Raw genomic sequence first — 16,894 nt, forward strand, 5'->3', positions numbered from 1 at the left:
TTTTAAAATGATAACAATAATTGAAATTCCTTGAAGGATACAGTTGACTTGGGACCCTTGAAATTAGAGGACTCATTCCTAGATTGTGGAGAAACAGACCTTCCTCACGTGCTGCATTAGAAAGTGAAGAACTCAAAGGAGCAGGACCACAAGCTGTACCAGACAGACAGGCTCAAGTTAGAGTCCATATATAAGTGCTGCTGAAATTAATATGTGGGGACACAATAATATTTAGTCACTCTGCTCTGTAAGATGGTTATCATAATTAATACCTCACAGACTGTTACAAAAACAGTTAGAGCCTGAGACCATCTGTTCCGGTGACTCTCTGTCCTAACTGCACACTGTCATCGCCATGGAAACATTTAAACTATACACCTAGAATTCTCCCTCATTCCGATGTATTGGTCTGGAGTGGGACCTGGGCATACGAGCGTTTCTGAAAGCTTCCTATAAGATCCACATGTGTGGCCAGGGTTGAGGACCCGTGATTTAGTCTAATTCTCTTCTTTTGAAACTAAGGAAAAACCAAAATCAGAGAAGGTAAGAACATGTGAAAAGCAAGGGAGTTATTTAGGCAGGAATTTATTCGTAGCCAGCCTTGACATCTTTGTTTCACTAATTAACTAACTAAATAATTCATTAATAAACATGCCATCTTAGCCATGTCAGGCTGATATTGAATAGCTGATATATCAAAAGCTGAATGAATCTTTATATAGAAGAACATTTCCATCTGTTTAAAAAATTTTATGGAAATTATCACACTGTTAAAAGAACACGATTAGTAGATTGTTAGGCCAGAAAACACGTATATCACTTCTTTCTGCCAAAATCTACGCTTAGAAGGCAGTATGTTTAAACAGGATTTCTCTGTGTATTTCTACCAGTCTGAAAGGTCTGGTACAGGACGCAGGGGGCAGGGCAAATTCTGCTCCCTGGCTAATGAGCAGCTTTGTCCACTGTGCTCGCACCCTAAAGAGGAAAAAGGCTGTAGCACAATTGATCATTCATAGCTTGCAGCCTTGTTTGCCCTGAGCTTCCTAAAGGCAAGGGAGAAACATGGACCAGCATAGTTATTGCTTCATTGCTTCCCATGCCCTTGGGGCCAGCAGTGCCAGAAAGGGCTCCTGATGCATCACGTGGTAAAAAAAAAAAAAAAAAAAAAAAAAGGAAAGGAAAGGAAAGGAAAGGAAAGGAAAGGAAAGGAAAGGAAAGGAAAGGAAAGGAAAGGAAAGGAAAGGAAAGGAAAGGAAAGGAAATGCAACTCACCCTGAAGTGTCATTTATAGTTTGGCTGACATAGGAATGCCCAGTTACTACTATCCCACTGAGCAATGCTCCTGATTGGTTGGACCACTGTAATTGACTTTAGTCATTTTTAATGATAAAAATAACATAGCTTTTCATAAACAGTGCAATAAATAAAAGACACACGAAGAACAAGTTAGTATCTGTGCCTCCACAGTGTGTCCCCCCCTCCTTTCTGAGGAAACCCACGGTAGCTGCCTGGTGTGCTTTCTTCAGTTCCTCTCTGTGCACCCTAACAGTAACCAAACACTGACGGACAGAGACAAAGAGAGACGTAGTAGCAATTTGTTTTAACAAAACTGGAACCAAGCTAGGTACACGTATGTGCACTTGGCTTTTCCCACTTGACAATATATCATGAACCCATTTCAGAGGACTAAATCTCGGTCTTACTTTTTTTGATATAGCTGTATAATATTCCATAATCTGAATACAGCAACTGCACCGTAATCTATCAAAATAGTCCATTAACTAATTTACATTTTAATTAATAAGGCTGATATGTTCCTCACACGTCTGGCTTAAAGAGTGGCAACCACATGTTTCAACTTTGCTGATCTCCTAGGGAGTTGTTTTCACTTAAGCATATGGCCCTGATTTTACATTTGATTTTGCATTTCATTTCATTAGATGTCGCTGAACACAGAGCTATATTCAACAGGCACGCCTCTAGATCTTATATCTTTATCTAGCAGGAATTTGTTTCAATTTTAAAACATTCACAAACTGTCACTTTCTCTCCTTTTTTCCCATTGAACACAATGTGAAAGAGATGATTTCTAATTTTGACCAAAACTAATTATCTGGAAAAGTATTGGAGAAGAATCTTATTTTCAAATGGAACTTTTCTCTGAGGAATGTTTCAGACTACACGCTCCTTTATTTAATGACACGTATTGATTTTTTTTTTTTTACCTCTAAAGTCAGTCCACAAATAATACAGAACCCAAATTAAAAGCAGTGCCTCCCATGCTGTTTGAAAATAATCTGTCGAACAAAGGTCAAATGTGCAGTTTGCTAGTTAATGGCCTGAGGCAAAGTTAAAGTTAATGTGGCACTAATGAGCAGGCTCAACCCTGTAGAGATGTCTGACCACAGTTGTCAAACAGTAGACATTTAAAATGTCAGTCTTCCGCTCAGCAGAGGAAATCTATAATTACACGTTTCCAGACAAGAACTATTTTCTCTTGCATTTCTGAATCTGTATTTAATAAGCTTATTTTATTCTCAACTAAGTCATTCTATTGGACAAAATATTTTTATAATCTTCGAAATAGAAAAATATTTAGATTACTGTGCTACAGCAATAACAGTTCTTGCTGTTAAATGCTTGGAAGTAATTAAGTTTATACAGTCAGATTGGCTAGAGGGAGGACTGAAATCTAGTTTCCTGGCCCCTTTCCACAGACTTGGCGACACATGGAGAGATGGGTGGAAAGGGTGAATATGAATCGGAGAAACGGTGGCACCATTCATCACAAATACAGATGCGCTACAAGCACATTGCACTTGTATTTGCTTAAAAACAACCAAAAAAAAAAAAAAACACCTAATTTTCCTAAAAGAGTAACTCATACAGTGTGCTCTCTGAACCCCTCTTGAACCCGCTGTTCATTATAGAGGCTCTGACTGAAGGATCCACACCATTCTCAGGAGAGAAGGATTTTTTTTTTTCCTAACTAAATGATTCCAGGGTTTTTTTTTTCCCCTCATAGGAAGTCCTCTTGTTCACACGACATGATTTCCCTTCCTTAGAAGATTTACTGTGCTTTCTCAACAAATGGAAGGGGTTAAGATGGGCAGTAGGTTGGGGGGAGTACCAAGGGAAGAAATGGGAAGAAGAAATGGAAAGGAGCTCTGGAAATAAGCTAATATCCTCAGATACTCTCTGCAAAGGATTCTTTTTGACATGCGCTTTATGTTTAACACTCTGTGGTGGTGATTTTACACTAGTTCTGAGCTGGACGTTCATAGCCATCTATGCAATTAGTATAGACACTTCTATTTCTCACTTTTCAGTAATGCTCCAAACCCAACACACTGCCATATAATGTCCCAGTAAAAAAGCACCCTTTCTGAAAGCATCCGCCTTTAAAAAGAGTGATTTAAACCTGATGTCAAAACTAGGTCTTCAAAACTCTCCTCTCATTTTCCCATACTGTAAAAATGTACCTCAAAAAGCACTGACTGTTCTCCATTAAAAAGGACTTTAAACAAAGATCTTAACTCATTTATAAAAATAAACACAAGACCACAGGTCTAATATTTAAACACATTTGAGCATCCAGCCCAAAAGAGATGAGACATCATTTCTCCTACCTCATGATTTTTGTTCATTTTAATAAAAATATGCAATTATTTGTTCAGTTCTACTGGTTTCAGAAAGCATGCTATTGCTTTTTCAACAGAAGAGAAACATCTAGGACATGATTAGGTCAAGACCAATAAGTTCAAATCAAAAGATGTTTGCAAATCGAACGATTCTAGTATACTTTCTTAATACTAAGAATCATTATTGAGTATAGTACCTTGAGATTCAGCATTTTAGGTCACTGTTGAATGTTACTCTTTTGCAGTAAAATATTTTCTATGGTTACTAACATTTTAACTATAAACTCCATGACTTAGAGAATATGAGAACATATTCTGACAACATTTTCCTCTCTCAGCATGAGCAGAAAACTAATAAAAAAACCTTTCCCTTTAATAGTCTGCCAATAAATGGGCTTCTTCCTCATTCCTTCTTCTGGGTTTTTATTTTATTTTTTTTTTTCATTTTGTGATTTTAATCCTATACTCCTGGTCACTGCTATCCACCAACTTATCTGATTGACAGACAATATACTTCTGGTAACAAATTGTTCTTGCTTACATCTTCAGTTACCATATGTCTCTCAGTGCAGATACTTGCGTTCCTGAACTCTGATAGGCTTTAGGGTCAGAAAATCTAAAATTAAAAGGGTTCAGAGAAAATGAATTATTTTTGTCTTCAATTTTATTCCTATTATTCTGGTAATTCTCATTTTTTCTAGAAAGAAATTGCTCTTGAATGTTACATGTAACCCAGGTTTTAGTTTGGGTGGCACAGAATATTACTGACCAAAGCTGAGTGATGTATAAAATTACCGTTGCTCAAGTATGACACCTAAAATATTGTTCATGTGATGGGAATTATAATCATACTTCCTTCCCTCACGACCATTCATACAGCTGTTTGTTTATATAAGGCTTAGCTTACATTGGAAAATGTAGACAAAGCAGATACAATGAAGATTATAAATCCTTTGAGTTTACTTAATTTGTGGGACTCCGAAGTCACAGTGTGCACGTCTAATGGGATTCTTGCTGAAGACAGTGAAACCGACACAGCCAAGGAAGCACCTTAGACCTGCTGATCTTCAAAGTCATCAAACAGAATGAAGCATATTTTTGAGAAGAAACCTGGATCTGAAAGTCTATAGTAGGGACCTAAATAAAAAAGAATCATCCTGAAACAACCTTTGAACTTTCATTCAGTTGTACTTCCAAGTAAAAGTTTCCACATACAGCCCTGGAGATCATGATATGTCCTGGAAATGGTTGATACACATTCGTGTCTGGGAGTGCAGATGGAAAACAAAAACAAAAACAGAACAAAATAAAGAAAAAAACAGTGTCTCCATCAAATGATATAATCCCCCCCAGAAACACATGTCTCCTATTTTGAGGAACCTGTCATTTCCCTTAAACATGCAATGGGATAAAAATATAGATATCCTGTTCCCCGTTTTCCCATATTATTTACGTGCATCATTTAGACTCTTAGAATGCCATTAACAGATTTAAACTGATGGAACTGGTTTTTGCTGTGCAAAACCAAGTGGAAGAAAGTGCATGGTACTCTTGCTAGAGACTGAGCACCGCAATGCTTCTACATACAATTACATGGGCTACTCTAGTAAAAGAAATAAGCCTCACTTATCATCCTGATTTAGGCTGCACAGATTCTGCTAAAAATTCTGAAATCGTTTTCATACACTCCTACAAAAATCATCAATTTCAGTATTACATGACTTTAAATCTTTCTTACCTCTCCAAAAATTGAGTGGGAAAAAAAAAAAAAGGAAGCTGAATTGGAAGGTTTTTTTTTTTTTTTTAACTCTGCCTATGTTTACCGACTTTCCAGATGAAAAAGGATAGAAGATTCACTTTTTTGTAAGGAGGAAAAAAAAAAAAAAAAGAAAACATATTCTCAGGTATATTAGCCAGGGAGAATTTCACTCACAGTTTGGTTTTCTTAGTTGGGGGATATGTTGAGCCATATCAATGGGATAACCCTACAGTCACAATTCTAAACGCTACTGAAAAGCTTCTAGCTCATTTGGCAAAGCTGCTACTGGGAAATGGGTTTTTGGAGAATCCGTTTGGAAAAAAATGGTTGAATTGGAAGGTCATTCTTCCTATGGCTAAGAAAAAATATGTGTATTTTTTTATTCTTCTTGTAGTGAGAAATTTGAGGAGACTTATTTCTACTCACACTGTCTTAATGTTGAGAGCCTCAATATTACCGATGTTGCAAATTAACTTGAGGACCAAAGCATTGTGGGCCATCAGTGTAACTTTCAAGAGCTTAGAATAAATCTCACATTCCTTGATATAAAACTACCGTCATCTGAGCAAACAAGTTACAAGAGTTCTAACTGCAGCCAGTGATGGCTACACAAATCTGCTTTCTATAATTTTCAAGACTTGCTGCCATCTCGACAAAGAGAGTATCTGTTAGATACCAAACGTGTACACATAGCCACGTCCAAGACCAACCACAGTTTCCACTTCTAGTCCATACCTTTCAGTACAAATACTGCTCAATGTTAGCTTAATCATTCCTTGTTTGGATTTTGTTTCAGGTATGTCATGAAATAGTCACTAATTCTCCATGAACATCTAGAAAGTAAGAGCAAATCTCATTTTTCAAGGCCTTATTTTTAATATAAGTTTTAGCTGGAGCAAACTGCTTTTCAATATAACAAAATTTTGCCTGTATTTGTTTATGAACTTTCTTTTTCTGGGAAGTTTTTATCAGATTCTCAGTGGGATACGTGACCCGCAAAGGTTAAGCACCACTAGCCTAAACTTTTGCCATATGTTTGTTCTGCCTTCTGGCATTCCTTCTTCCTGTGTGCCTGGTTTTTGACCCCCTAGGGTCCTGCTTTTCATTATTCATGTAGGTCTTGACGCTGGTCTGCCTGGGAGCTCCCGTTTCCTCAGCCCTGCTCTGGCCTGGCCTCTTGCCCCCTACCCAAAGCCTTGCCTTGGCCTGCCCTGCCCTGCCCTGGGTGCCCTCGCTCCTAGCACTCACCAAGCACTGTTTTAAATTAACCAGAAATGTTCTCATTGAAGAGAACATGACTTTTATTTTAGTAAATTAAACTTACAGGTAATAAATAATAATGGCACCTCAAAGAAGTACTAACTTCCGTTTAGGAAATAGATTGGAAATTGCTTTCTCCAGTCCTATAAGTGATATTAAATTTTTCTCCGAGTTGACTTTTTCTTGACCTACGGATATTTTCATCCACCGAGTTTATATACACACAATTCATCATTAAGCCTGGTATGTCAATACTGATTTGACCATATAAACACATACACCCAAACACACACATCAAAAATTTTTAAACATTAACTAATTTTGGTTTCACTAATAAAGTATTGGCTAAATAAGGTTTGACTATGCAGGTATAAATTCATGTACTTTAAACCAACTGATCCTATGAATATGAACCTATTCCAGCTATCTGGGCAATAATCCTAAATAATATCAAGTGTCCTTCATTCAGATTATGTTTAAAAGTTTCTCCTATACTTAATAAATTATTTTAGTCACTTCACTGTGTTCTTTTGCAATGAAAAGGGTAAAATTTAATTTGCTTTCAAGGATAGACACATCCTGAAACAGAACGTGCCCTGACTCATTCCTTTCCTCCAACTAAGCAATTTCAAGTGTCCTTTTTAGTTCCCATTCTCAATAAATAAAATTGTGAATGTTCAAGTTGTGAAAGTCCTACTCAAATCAAGGTTTAATAAACACATTAGAATAACATGGAGCAGCCTGATGATACAATATTCCATTAAGTTCTGAAGAGACAATTGAGAAAAACAAAAACTCATAAAACAATTTAAATTATACTTTGTCTCAAACATTAAAGAATCCAGTGTTTCCAAAAATTCTCCTCTCCCCACCTTCACATCAAAATCCTCTGCTATATCAAAAATATTTTATTTTTACTAAGCATCTAGGACAGTCCCTATTACCCCAATGCACAGCCATGCATGCAGCCAATCCCCATAATTGGCACATTCTTAAATGGGAGGTTTGGCTAATTGGAATGCTTGCTGGAGAACAGATGGGGCACTGGTGTTGAGACTCTGTCTTAATTTATTGTCCTGGGGTTTTCCTAATTACCCGCTTAATTGGCACAGCCATACCACTTTGAAATAATAATGTACCGCTAATTATCACCGATTTAAGCTTGCTAATAGCTTATTCTTACCAGCTAACTTCAAGAAATCAAGCAGAGAGCAGGAACTGCCACAGGGAAATCACTCTGCCTGGGCTGGTTTAGACAGCTACAGAAGTGCAGTGTCCTTTACAGCTGTGCTGATTTGGTTTCTGCCCCCAAAGACAACATAGTGATGCTTTTCTGGATGCTTAAAGGAATAGTAGCTCTTCCTTGAGTTTCTCAACTTTTGGAGACCTCTGTAACTGGTATGTGTCAATAACTCAAAGTCTCAAATTAGCTGGCATTCTACATAAACAAAAAACGGGGATATTGAACAAGTGCAATCACGTCTCCAAAATAACATCAAAAGAATCCAATGCTATGGTTTCCCTTTCCTCTTTCCATGCTAAAAGACTGACATACTCTATACTTCAGGCCTAGCACAACCCTCAGAGTCAAGGACAGATATGGATGGCCTTCTTCAAATGTTAGAAATAGAGCGAGGAAAAGACAAGGTATTAAACACAAGGGTTCTCCTTTGAAATGAATACAAAGGAGGAAGGGGGAGAAAGAAAACGGACAAAGGGGTTCCGAACTTGGGAATTCATAGAGAAATATCCGTATTTAGGATCAGATACTATACTTCTGCCTTAGTTTGCATTTATTTTGCATCTGTTGTAGGTGCTTTTGCATACATCTCTGAGTCAAACTCCCTAGAAGCAGTTCGTGAGAGAGGAATTTGGATGCAGACAATCCATCCCATTGAGGTAGTGCTCTTAAGAGACAGGTAGTGAGGGAAGTAGGATAGAGTGGGCAGGAAGGAGGTATGTCAGGATGTGGTCTCAGCTGCAGCCAGACTGCACACATGGACTGCGTCACACATCTGGACCCATCACACTGAGTAAGGGCAAGCATTCGATCCCCCGGTGTCCACTGGGCATTGCTTATGAGCCTCTGCCAAGGGGGTGAGGAAGGTGGGAGGTTAACCCCCTTTCAGGTGAACGAGATGGCGTGTAGTTCTCTTCCACATGGAACAGAACTGACCCGTGTAACCTGTAGGATACTGCAGAAATGACAGTGGGGACTTCAAGGCTAGGTCAGAAAAACACTGCAGCTTCTGCCTTTCTCTCTCAGATTATTTGCCCTGAGGAAAGCCAGCTACAGAGCTGTGAGAAAACTCAAGGAGAAGTCATTGTGACGAGAACGTGAGGCCTCTTGCCAGCAGCACTGTGACTGTGCCGTCTTGGAAGATGATATCTGGTCCTGCTCGAGCCTTCAGAGGATTGCAGCCTCACCTGACATTGAGAGCCATCACCCTAACACACCATAGCCAAAAAGAAACCTTGAGTCAAAACAAAACCCCACAGCCAAGCAGCTCCCAAATTCCCAACCCATAGAAAATTGCATAATAAATGGCTGTTGTTGCTTTAAGCTACTACAGTTTGGAATGACTTGTTAAGTAGCAATAGATAATGAATATAGATGGCTCCAATTTGTTGAGTGCAATTCCCCAGAGTAGAGGGCAGCTGTGCTTTACCAGCAACCAGGAGACAGCAGCCAGGAGACAGATAAAATGGCCAGGTAAAGGGACATGAGCCCGGCCCCAGCAGGAGCCACCAGTGTAGCTAACTTTCCTATGAAACGTTTCCACTAAACCTCACATACGACTTACAATGCCATGTCATGAACTTAATCAGGGACATTTATATTTTTAAAAATGGTAGCTGGCAACAACCTAGAATTCTGGACCTAGTAACAATATTCTTCAAAAATGAAGATGTGTTCAAACAAAAGATGAATTTATCACCAGTAACAGGTAAGGAAAAATATACTAAGGCTAAATAAAGCAAAATGATTCTAGATGGACACACGGAACTTCAAAAAAAAAAAAAAAAAAAAAACAAAAGCACCAGAAAGAATAAGATAGGAGTTATTACAAGTAAATATTGACTACTTAAAAACAACAATAACAATAATATCTCGGAAGCTGTTTAAATGTTGTTAGAGGTAAGATACTGGTTAGGAATAGGGTAAGGGAAGATAGGAAAAGGGTAATGGAGTGAAACTTTCGAGGTTCTTATATTGTTCAATGAAGTGGTAAAAGTTCTAATTTAAAGCAGATAGTAAAAATTAAAAAGGCACATTGTGATCTCTATGGTAACCATTAGAATAATAAGGAAAGGCAAATACAAAAAGCCTTGAAGGGGCACCTGGGTGGCTCAGCTGGTTAAGCATCTGACTTTAGCTCAGCTCATGATCCCAGGGTCCTGAGCAGCGGGAGTCAGTTGTCCCTCTGCCCCTCGTCCAACTCATGCATGCTGGTGCAGCTCGCACACTCTCTCTCTCAAATAAATAAATAAATAAAATCTTTAAAAAAAAAAAGCCATGGAGATTTTTTAAAAAATTAAATACCTGTTAAAGTCAAAAGAAGGGAAGAAAAGAGAACTAAAGAATAAAGAACATGGGGCATCCGGGGACTCAGTTGCTTAAGTGTCTGACTCTTGATTTCTGCTGGAGTCATAATCTCAGGGTTGTGAGATCAAGCCCCATGTCAAGCTTCCGGCTCAGCGAGGAGTCTGCTTGAGATTCTCTCCATCTCCCCTGGCCCCTGCCCCTGCTTGCTCGCAGTGTTCTCTCTTTCTCTAAGTAAATAAATTTAAAAAAGTAATAATAATAAGAAGAAAGAACATGGGTTAAAAAGAAAAAAAAAGAACAAGATGGTAGCTTTAAACTACTTCAGGATACATATATCACTGGGACATCTAGCTGGCTCAGTCAGTAGAGCGTGGGGCTCTCGATCTCGAGGTTGTAAGTTTGAGTCCCACGTTGGGTGTAGAGATTACTTAAAAAAATACAATCTTTATTTTAATAAAGGACACTGTATATTCCTATAAAAAACTGACTGGGGCACCTGAGTGGCTCAGTCAGCTGAGTACCCAACTCTTGATTTTAGTTCAGGTCATGATCTCTCCGGTCATGGGACTGAACCCCTTGTCAGGTTCCATGCTCACTGGGGAGCCTGCTTGACATTCTATCTCTCCCACTCCCTCTGCCTCTCCTCCAACTCCTGTGCACGAGTGTGAACGTGTTCTCTATCTAAAATAAATTAATCCTTAAAAAAATTGACTAAACATCCCAATTGAAAAACAAAAAAGTAATCATCATTTAATAAATAGTGTTGGGGAACTTTAAAAAAAGCTAACTGGTCAAATTCTTTATAAGTCAACAATAGTTATTTTAACACAACCTCCAAAGAATTGCTTGAAAAATGGAAAACTATATAAATTAAATTGTTACAAACAACGGAAAATATTTTTTTAGGTCAGGGTGCCATAAATCTAATATAATTTTAAACAAAAAATTTGTATATTTAAACAACAAATTTTGGGGCACCTGGCTGGCTCAGTCAGAAAAGCATGAGACTCTTGATCTTGGTGTTGTGAGTTTGAGCCCCACATTGGGTGTAAAGATTACTAAACTAACTAGATAAATAAACTAACTTTAAATAACTATTTTTGAAATAAGATATACCATTAAAGAAACTGAGTCTAAAGATTTATTTATTTAGTTTTAGAAGGAGAGAGAGAGAGAGAGAGAGAGAGAGAGAGCATGAGTGGGGGGCAGAGGGAGAGAGAATCCCAAGTAGACTCCCCACTGAGCACAGAGCACAACTCAGGGCTTGATCTCACAACCCTGAGATCATGACCTGAGGCAGACTCAAGAATCAGAGGCTTAACTGACCTTGCCACCCAGGCGCCCTATAAAGTAAATGATGCCAATATAATTTTAAAAGACTATGACTTATTTATATGTAAAAATGTATTTTAAATTGTTAAGCATAGAACAGTGTTTATCCCCATTTTCACTGGCAAAACAACTGATGCATTTTACAGTTTCTATTTTTCAGCTACTAGAGCAATTATATTTATAGAAATCGGTGTGTTTTGTGTTGTCGTTCCATAGCTTTCCTTTAATAGTTTTAAATTGGTTTAAATTTACAGATAGTACTTTCTGGTATAAATATTCTCATGGGAATTGCCCAAGGTAAATAAAGAAAACCTAAGAAAACCTGCTGTGGATACATTGCTAATTTATAAAAACTAACTCAGAAGATGTTAAATTTTTGAACTTTACTTTTGTATGAATTGCACATAATAGTGGTCAATGATTTTGTCATTGATTTGGATGGCCTGATGGGAAATTCATTTTTTCCTTATCTATTTTTTTATTTTACAATAAACTTTCATTTTGTTCTAATTAATGAGTTACAGCAGGAAGTCCCAAGTCAAAAACTCTTCAGCAAATTACATTTTATCTCTATCTGGATAATCACTATACTACACATCATAATGAAAAAGTGTGCATATGAAGTGGCAAAAAAAGGTTATTTAAAAATTGAGTATCATTAGCTCTCATGAAAATTTTGACTAAAGGAGTTTTAACTATGTTCTATTATAAAAATAGGATTTAAGAAAACACTTTTCACCTAAAGTTTAAAATAACAGTGTGTATATCTATGTTTATTTATGTGTATGCCCAGACAAACACACACATATTTTCTGAGATACAGAGAGCTAAGCGTACTCCTCAATCCCTGGCATACTATCATAACTTATTACTTGAAATCGAATTTTATTAATAAATACCCATTCTTAATATATTTAATATAAGTACTTTGCCATATGCTTTCCTTGAAAAATACATACTGATTTCTGTATCTTTGTTTTTAATTTATAAAAATGGTATTACACTCTTTTCATTCTGTTTAATACTTTTTTCTCTTTAATCACAATGATATATTTTGATGCATGAAAATACATTCTTTCCTTCTGAGACTCATAATGTTCCAAAGTAATATATTTTATTTTTCCATTTTTCTTGTAATGGGCATATAACTTGCCTCTAACTCTAAGACACCACAGATACTCAAGAATTCTCCTTGTGAATACGAGAAAGAGTTTCTTGGGCTACATCCTAAGAAAGCAGACAAGTGCATAGACCATACAAATTTTAGAAGGTACAGCAAGCTTCTTGCTAGAATGGTTCTACCAGTGAACCACAAGATTGTGCACATAGAAAATCCAATCAGATCAACAGACCAACCATTAGAATGGAGTTCAGAAAACTAGCCAGCTATAGTATTATAAACATATCTTTGTCTGACTCTGTCTATTCAATATCACCTCATTTGCTTGGCTGCTCTGTGCACACGGAGGTGGGCTTGGAGAACATTTGGATTATCATAACCTGAGTCAGAGGGTGACTCCAATTATATCCTTCTTTGTATGTGGTATCTGCGAGAGCAAATCAAAACACGTACTGCCACCTGCTATCTAACTAACAATTTGGCAAATGCTTCTATCTCTTTACCAATTAGTAAGGATAATTAGGAATATTTCACTTTCAGCTAATAAGAACATCTTCACTGCTAGACCTCAGGGCAATTCTCCCACTCCATGACAGACAGAAGCCTTGATCATTTGGACATCCTACAGGACACCATGCTGATAATATTGATCACATCAACCTAGTTGCCTTAGTAGACATGTGCATGTCTCTGGTGGGGAAAAATATTGACATTTCAAGGCCCTGACAATTCAGCAGGGTTTCTAAAATGTCTAGTAGTCTGGATCTTATTGGGATATTCTAATGTAAAAGGCCAATTTCTGCCTTATGATAACCTAGCACTCAGGAAGAGACACAAAACTTTTTGGGTCCCTTTGCACATTAGAAAAAATATGACACACACTTGAGTATGTTGGTACAACCCATTTATAAAGTAGCGCCAAGGAACTTTTGCATGAGAAAGAAAAGTCTGTAGGTTGGCAACTTGCAAACTGTTCTGATGTTCAGTCCAGATGACCCAGCTCATCCACTCAATGGTCCCTGAAGTACCAGTGGCAAATGAAGATGCTCTACAGAGATTCTGGAAAGTCCCATTAGAAGAATAATAATATAGACATCAGGGATTTTGGACTAAAGTCATTCCTGCTTTTGCTAAACACTATTTTTGTTTGGTTGGTTGGTTGGGTTGGTGAGTTGGCAACTGGGATCTGATAGAAATTACACACCTGACCGTGAGCTAGCAAGTGACACTGCAACCTGAGATACCCATGATGATCTAACTGCTATTGATCTGCACACTATGAGATCAGGCCTATATAGAACCAATATATCATCAAGGGGAAGTGACCTATTGAAAGTCAGTCTCAAGTGGGTGGAAAAAACACAAGTAAGATGCACAGAAAGTATCTCAAGCTCACTCAGCACCTACTCTGCTACATTTCCCCAGCTATTTCGTTTGAAATGCATGACCTCATGGGGAATTACCAGTGATGAAGGATAAATAAAATTCAGGCCTAGTTTATGGATATGGAGAGATAAATAAAATTCAGGAGTAGCTTATGGATAGGTCTGCACAATATGTAAGTATTAAGCAGAAGTGCATGGCCATAGCAATTAAATTCCATTCAGGAGTGGCAATAAAAAAATGTGTAGAAATAAACTGCATAAGCAGGCTCATGTGTAACACCTCTGGTTGTTGACTTCGTGTGGTGTGAGACTGGCCTAGGATAGACCTGCTCTGGTTCATGGGCAATGACTAATGGTGGCTAGCTGATTAGGGACAGAGAAATGCATGAGTTTGCAAGATTGGTGACAAGGAGATCTATTCAGTGGCTGGACAGATACTTATAAAACTAGCTAATTCATATGAACCCTTCATTATTCCTGAGACATTTCACTTGTGTTGGGTTTTGTTTTGTCTTTTGAACAACTGAATGGCTCTGGTGGTGAAACAGACATGACCTTTAAGGACTTAAGATCTTCCTCAGCTAGATTTTATTATAAGAACCACTCTACTCTATACCTAGCCACTGTATGCTATAAGCTAGTCTAAGCACTTAATTTCTCAAATACAAGAAAAGACTGCTGATCACTATAGATGTTTAGAAAAAAAAAAAAGAACAGCTACTTTGCATGCAAACAAAGTGCTAATTCTTTTGAGCTGCAGCAAATAGCCAGCAATAGCCCAGATCTTTATTCCAAATTATAGTCTATCTGAGAAGAGAATGAGGCAATTAGGAGCACTGTCCCAAAAGGAAAGACAGATTTTACATTATAGAGAGTAAAGCAATGTAACATACTGAGTTTGCCATAAGGTATTATTAGAAATAACTACTTGAATTAAATGGATAAAGAATTCTGAATATTAGGCTGGTGATGGGTAGTAAGGAGGGCACGTATTGCATGGTGCACTGGGTGTTACATGCAAGTAATGAATCATGGAACTTTACATCAAAAACTTGAGATGTACTGTATGGTGACTAACACAACATAATAAAAAATTTTTATAAAAATAAATAAATAAAAGTTGTCTATATATATATATATATATATATATATATATATATATATATATATATTTTTTTTTTTTTTTAAATTCTGAATTTCAACTCAATTCAAAAACACCCACTGAGAATCTAGTATTTGCCAGGACATACACTGGTCAATAGAACGCAAAAATAAATAAAATAATAGTTTCCTTCAGTTTTAAGAGTTTTTCAGTTTGACTGTCAATTATCAAGCAAAGAGATATTAACGAAGGCTTTAATTTAACATGTGAAACAATGATGGGAATAATGGTAGAAATGTGAGTTATAGAAGCAAGCCACTCAATGCTTCTCATTTTGAATCAATAGATAGCCATTTTCAGCATTCCAGATAAAAGGTATAGAAACAACTTCTTATCCAACCATTTTCTAACAGATGCTTGGCATACAGTAATCCTGATTGCAACATTTATGCGAATACTCTGTGTTCATCACCCAATACAGTAGCTACATGTAGAATTAAGACTAAAATTAATTAAAATTAAAAATTCAATCCTCAGTCACACTAGCCATATTTTAAACTTTTTAAAAATTTTATTGAGGTAAGATCTACCCTCTTAAAATTTAAAGGATCCAATACGGTATTGTTGGTCACAGGGAGAAGGACATGAGGAGGTATTAATTAATGGGCATAAAGTTTCAGTGAAGCAAGATGAGTAAGTCCTAGAGATCTGCTGTACAACACGGTACACTAGCCATATTTTCAGTGCACAATGACCACGTACGCCTATTGCCTGCCATATTGTATTATAGCAAGTGTCTCTTATCACAGGAAGTTTTATTGGTCTCACAAGTTGCATTTACATGCCTAATTAGTTGAATAGGAGTAACCGCTGAATTTTAAAAGTAATTAATGGTGATCTTTTTTTTTTCTTCAATAGCATATTTTGTTCTACTTAATTGAATACATTCTATTCTGTTGAAAATTAATGGCTTACTTTCTCTTCTCTTTCTGGTTGTAAAACAAATGTCTTACTTTCTTCTGTTGGCAAGTGTCTCTTCATCGTTTCTAGGAGAGATCTTGATCCCATGCTTCTCTTTGCTTCCATCAAAAGAACAACGGGGGCTTTGTGTAGGTGCTCTGATTGGACGGCCACAAATCTTATTGACCTTTCAAAGAGAAAATATTAAAAGACAGTTAGAAACCATCCTCCATCCTACCTGAGAATGTAATGTTTCATAGAGTCCAAAACAATGGCACATTCTTACTTATATCTCAACAGTAAATTTTAAGACACAAAATGTTTAAAAAAATATGTCAGTTTTCCAGAGGGGGAATTAAATTATCTGTATAAAATGGCAGTCATGATAAATTGATGCTATGCATATTGATATCCTTTGCATGAATACGTGTATAAAGTACATGAAGAAAATATATATGCAGAATGAGTCAGAGAACTATATTAATAAACTTGCCTGCTTATATAAATAAGACTACTTAACCAAAATAGATAATATTTATGTTTTATATTCAATTTATGACAATCACATAATTGTACTGATATTTCAAATGAAATAATTTGCTATTGAATATGCAGTCTGTTTCTAAATGAGTTCTAAGAGTGGTTTTCTTAAGGTATAATGAACGTTTGCGTGAAGATCTTATTTTGTAATAGTTCTATATCTTCTTCCTATATTTTGAGAGTGTTAGTATAGTTGTTTTTTAAATAATTATCCAAATGAAAAATCATGAAAAACTTATCTAGCAAAG

The 16,894-nt window shown here is 36.8% G+C and overlaps 1 protein-coding gene across 1 annotated transcript in view; it reads right to left on the minus strand.

Moving 5' to 3' along the window:
• Positions 1-16,894, minus strand: part of GPC5 (glypican 5) — a 653,116-nt gene that overhangs the window by 324,718 nt on the left and 311,504 nt on the right. The window contains exon 4 of the mRNA XM_087865050.1: positions 16,160-16,293. Coding sequence (XP_087721176.1) covers positions 16,160-16,293 — 134 coding nt within the window. The remainder of the gene's footprint in view (positions 1-16,159; positions 16,294-16,894) is intronic.

This window comes from Ursus americanus, chromosome 10 (assembly GCF_024610735.1).
Source record: "Ursus americanus isolate L20-20 chromosome 10, mUrsAme1.1.p, whole genome shotgun sequence".
NCBI classification, from domain to species: Eukaryota; Metazoa; Chordata; class Mammalia; order Carnivora; family Ursidae; genus Ursus; species Ursus americanus.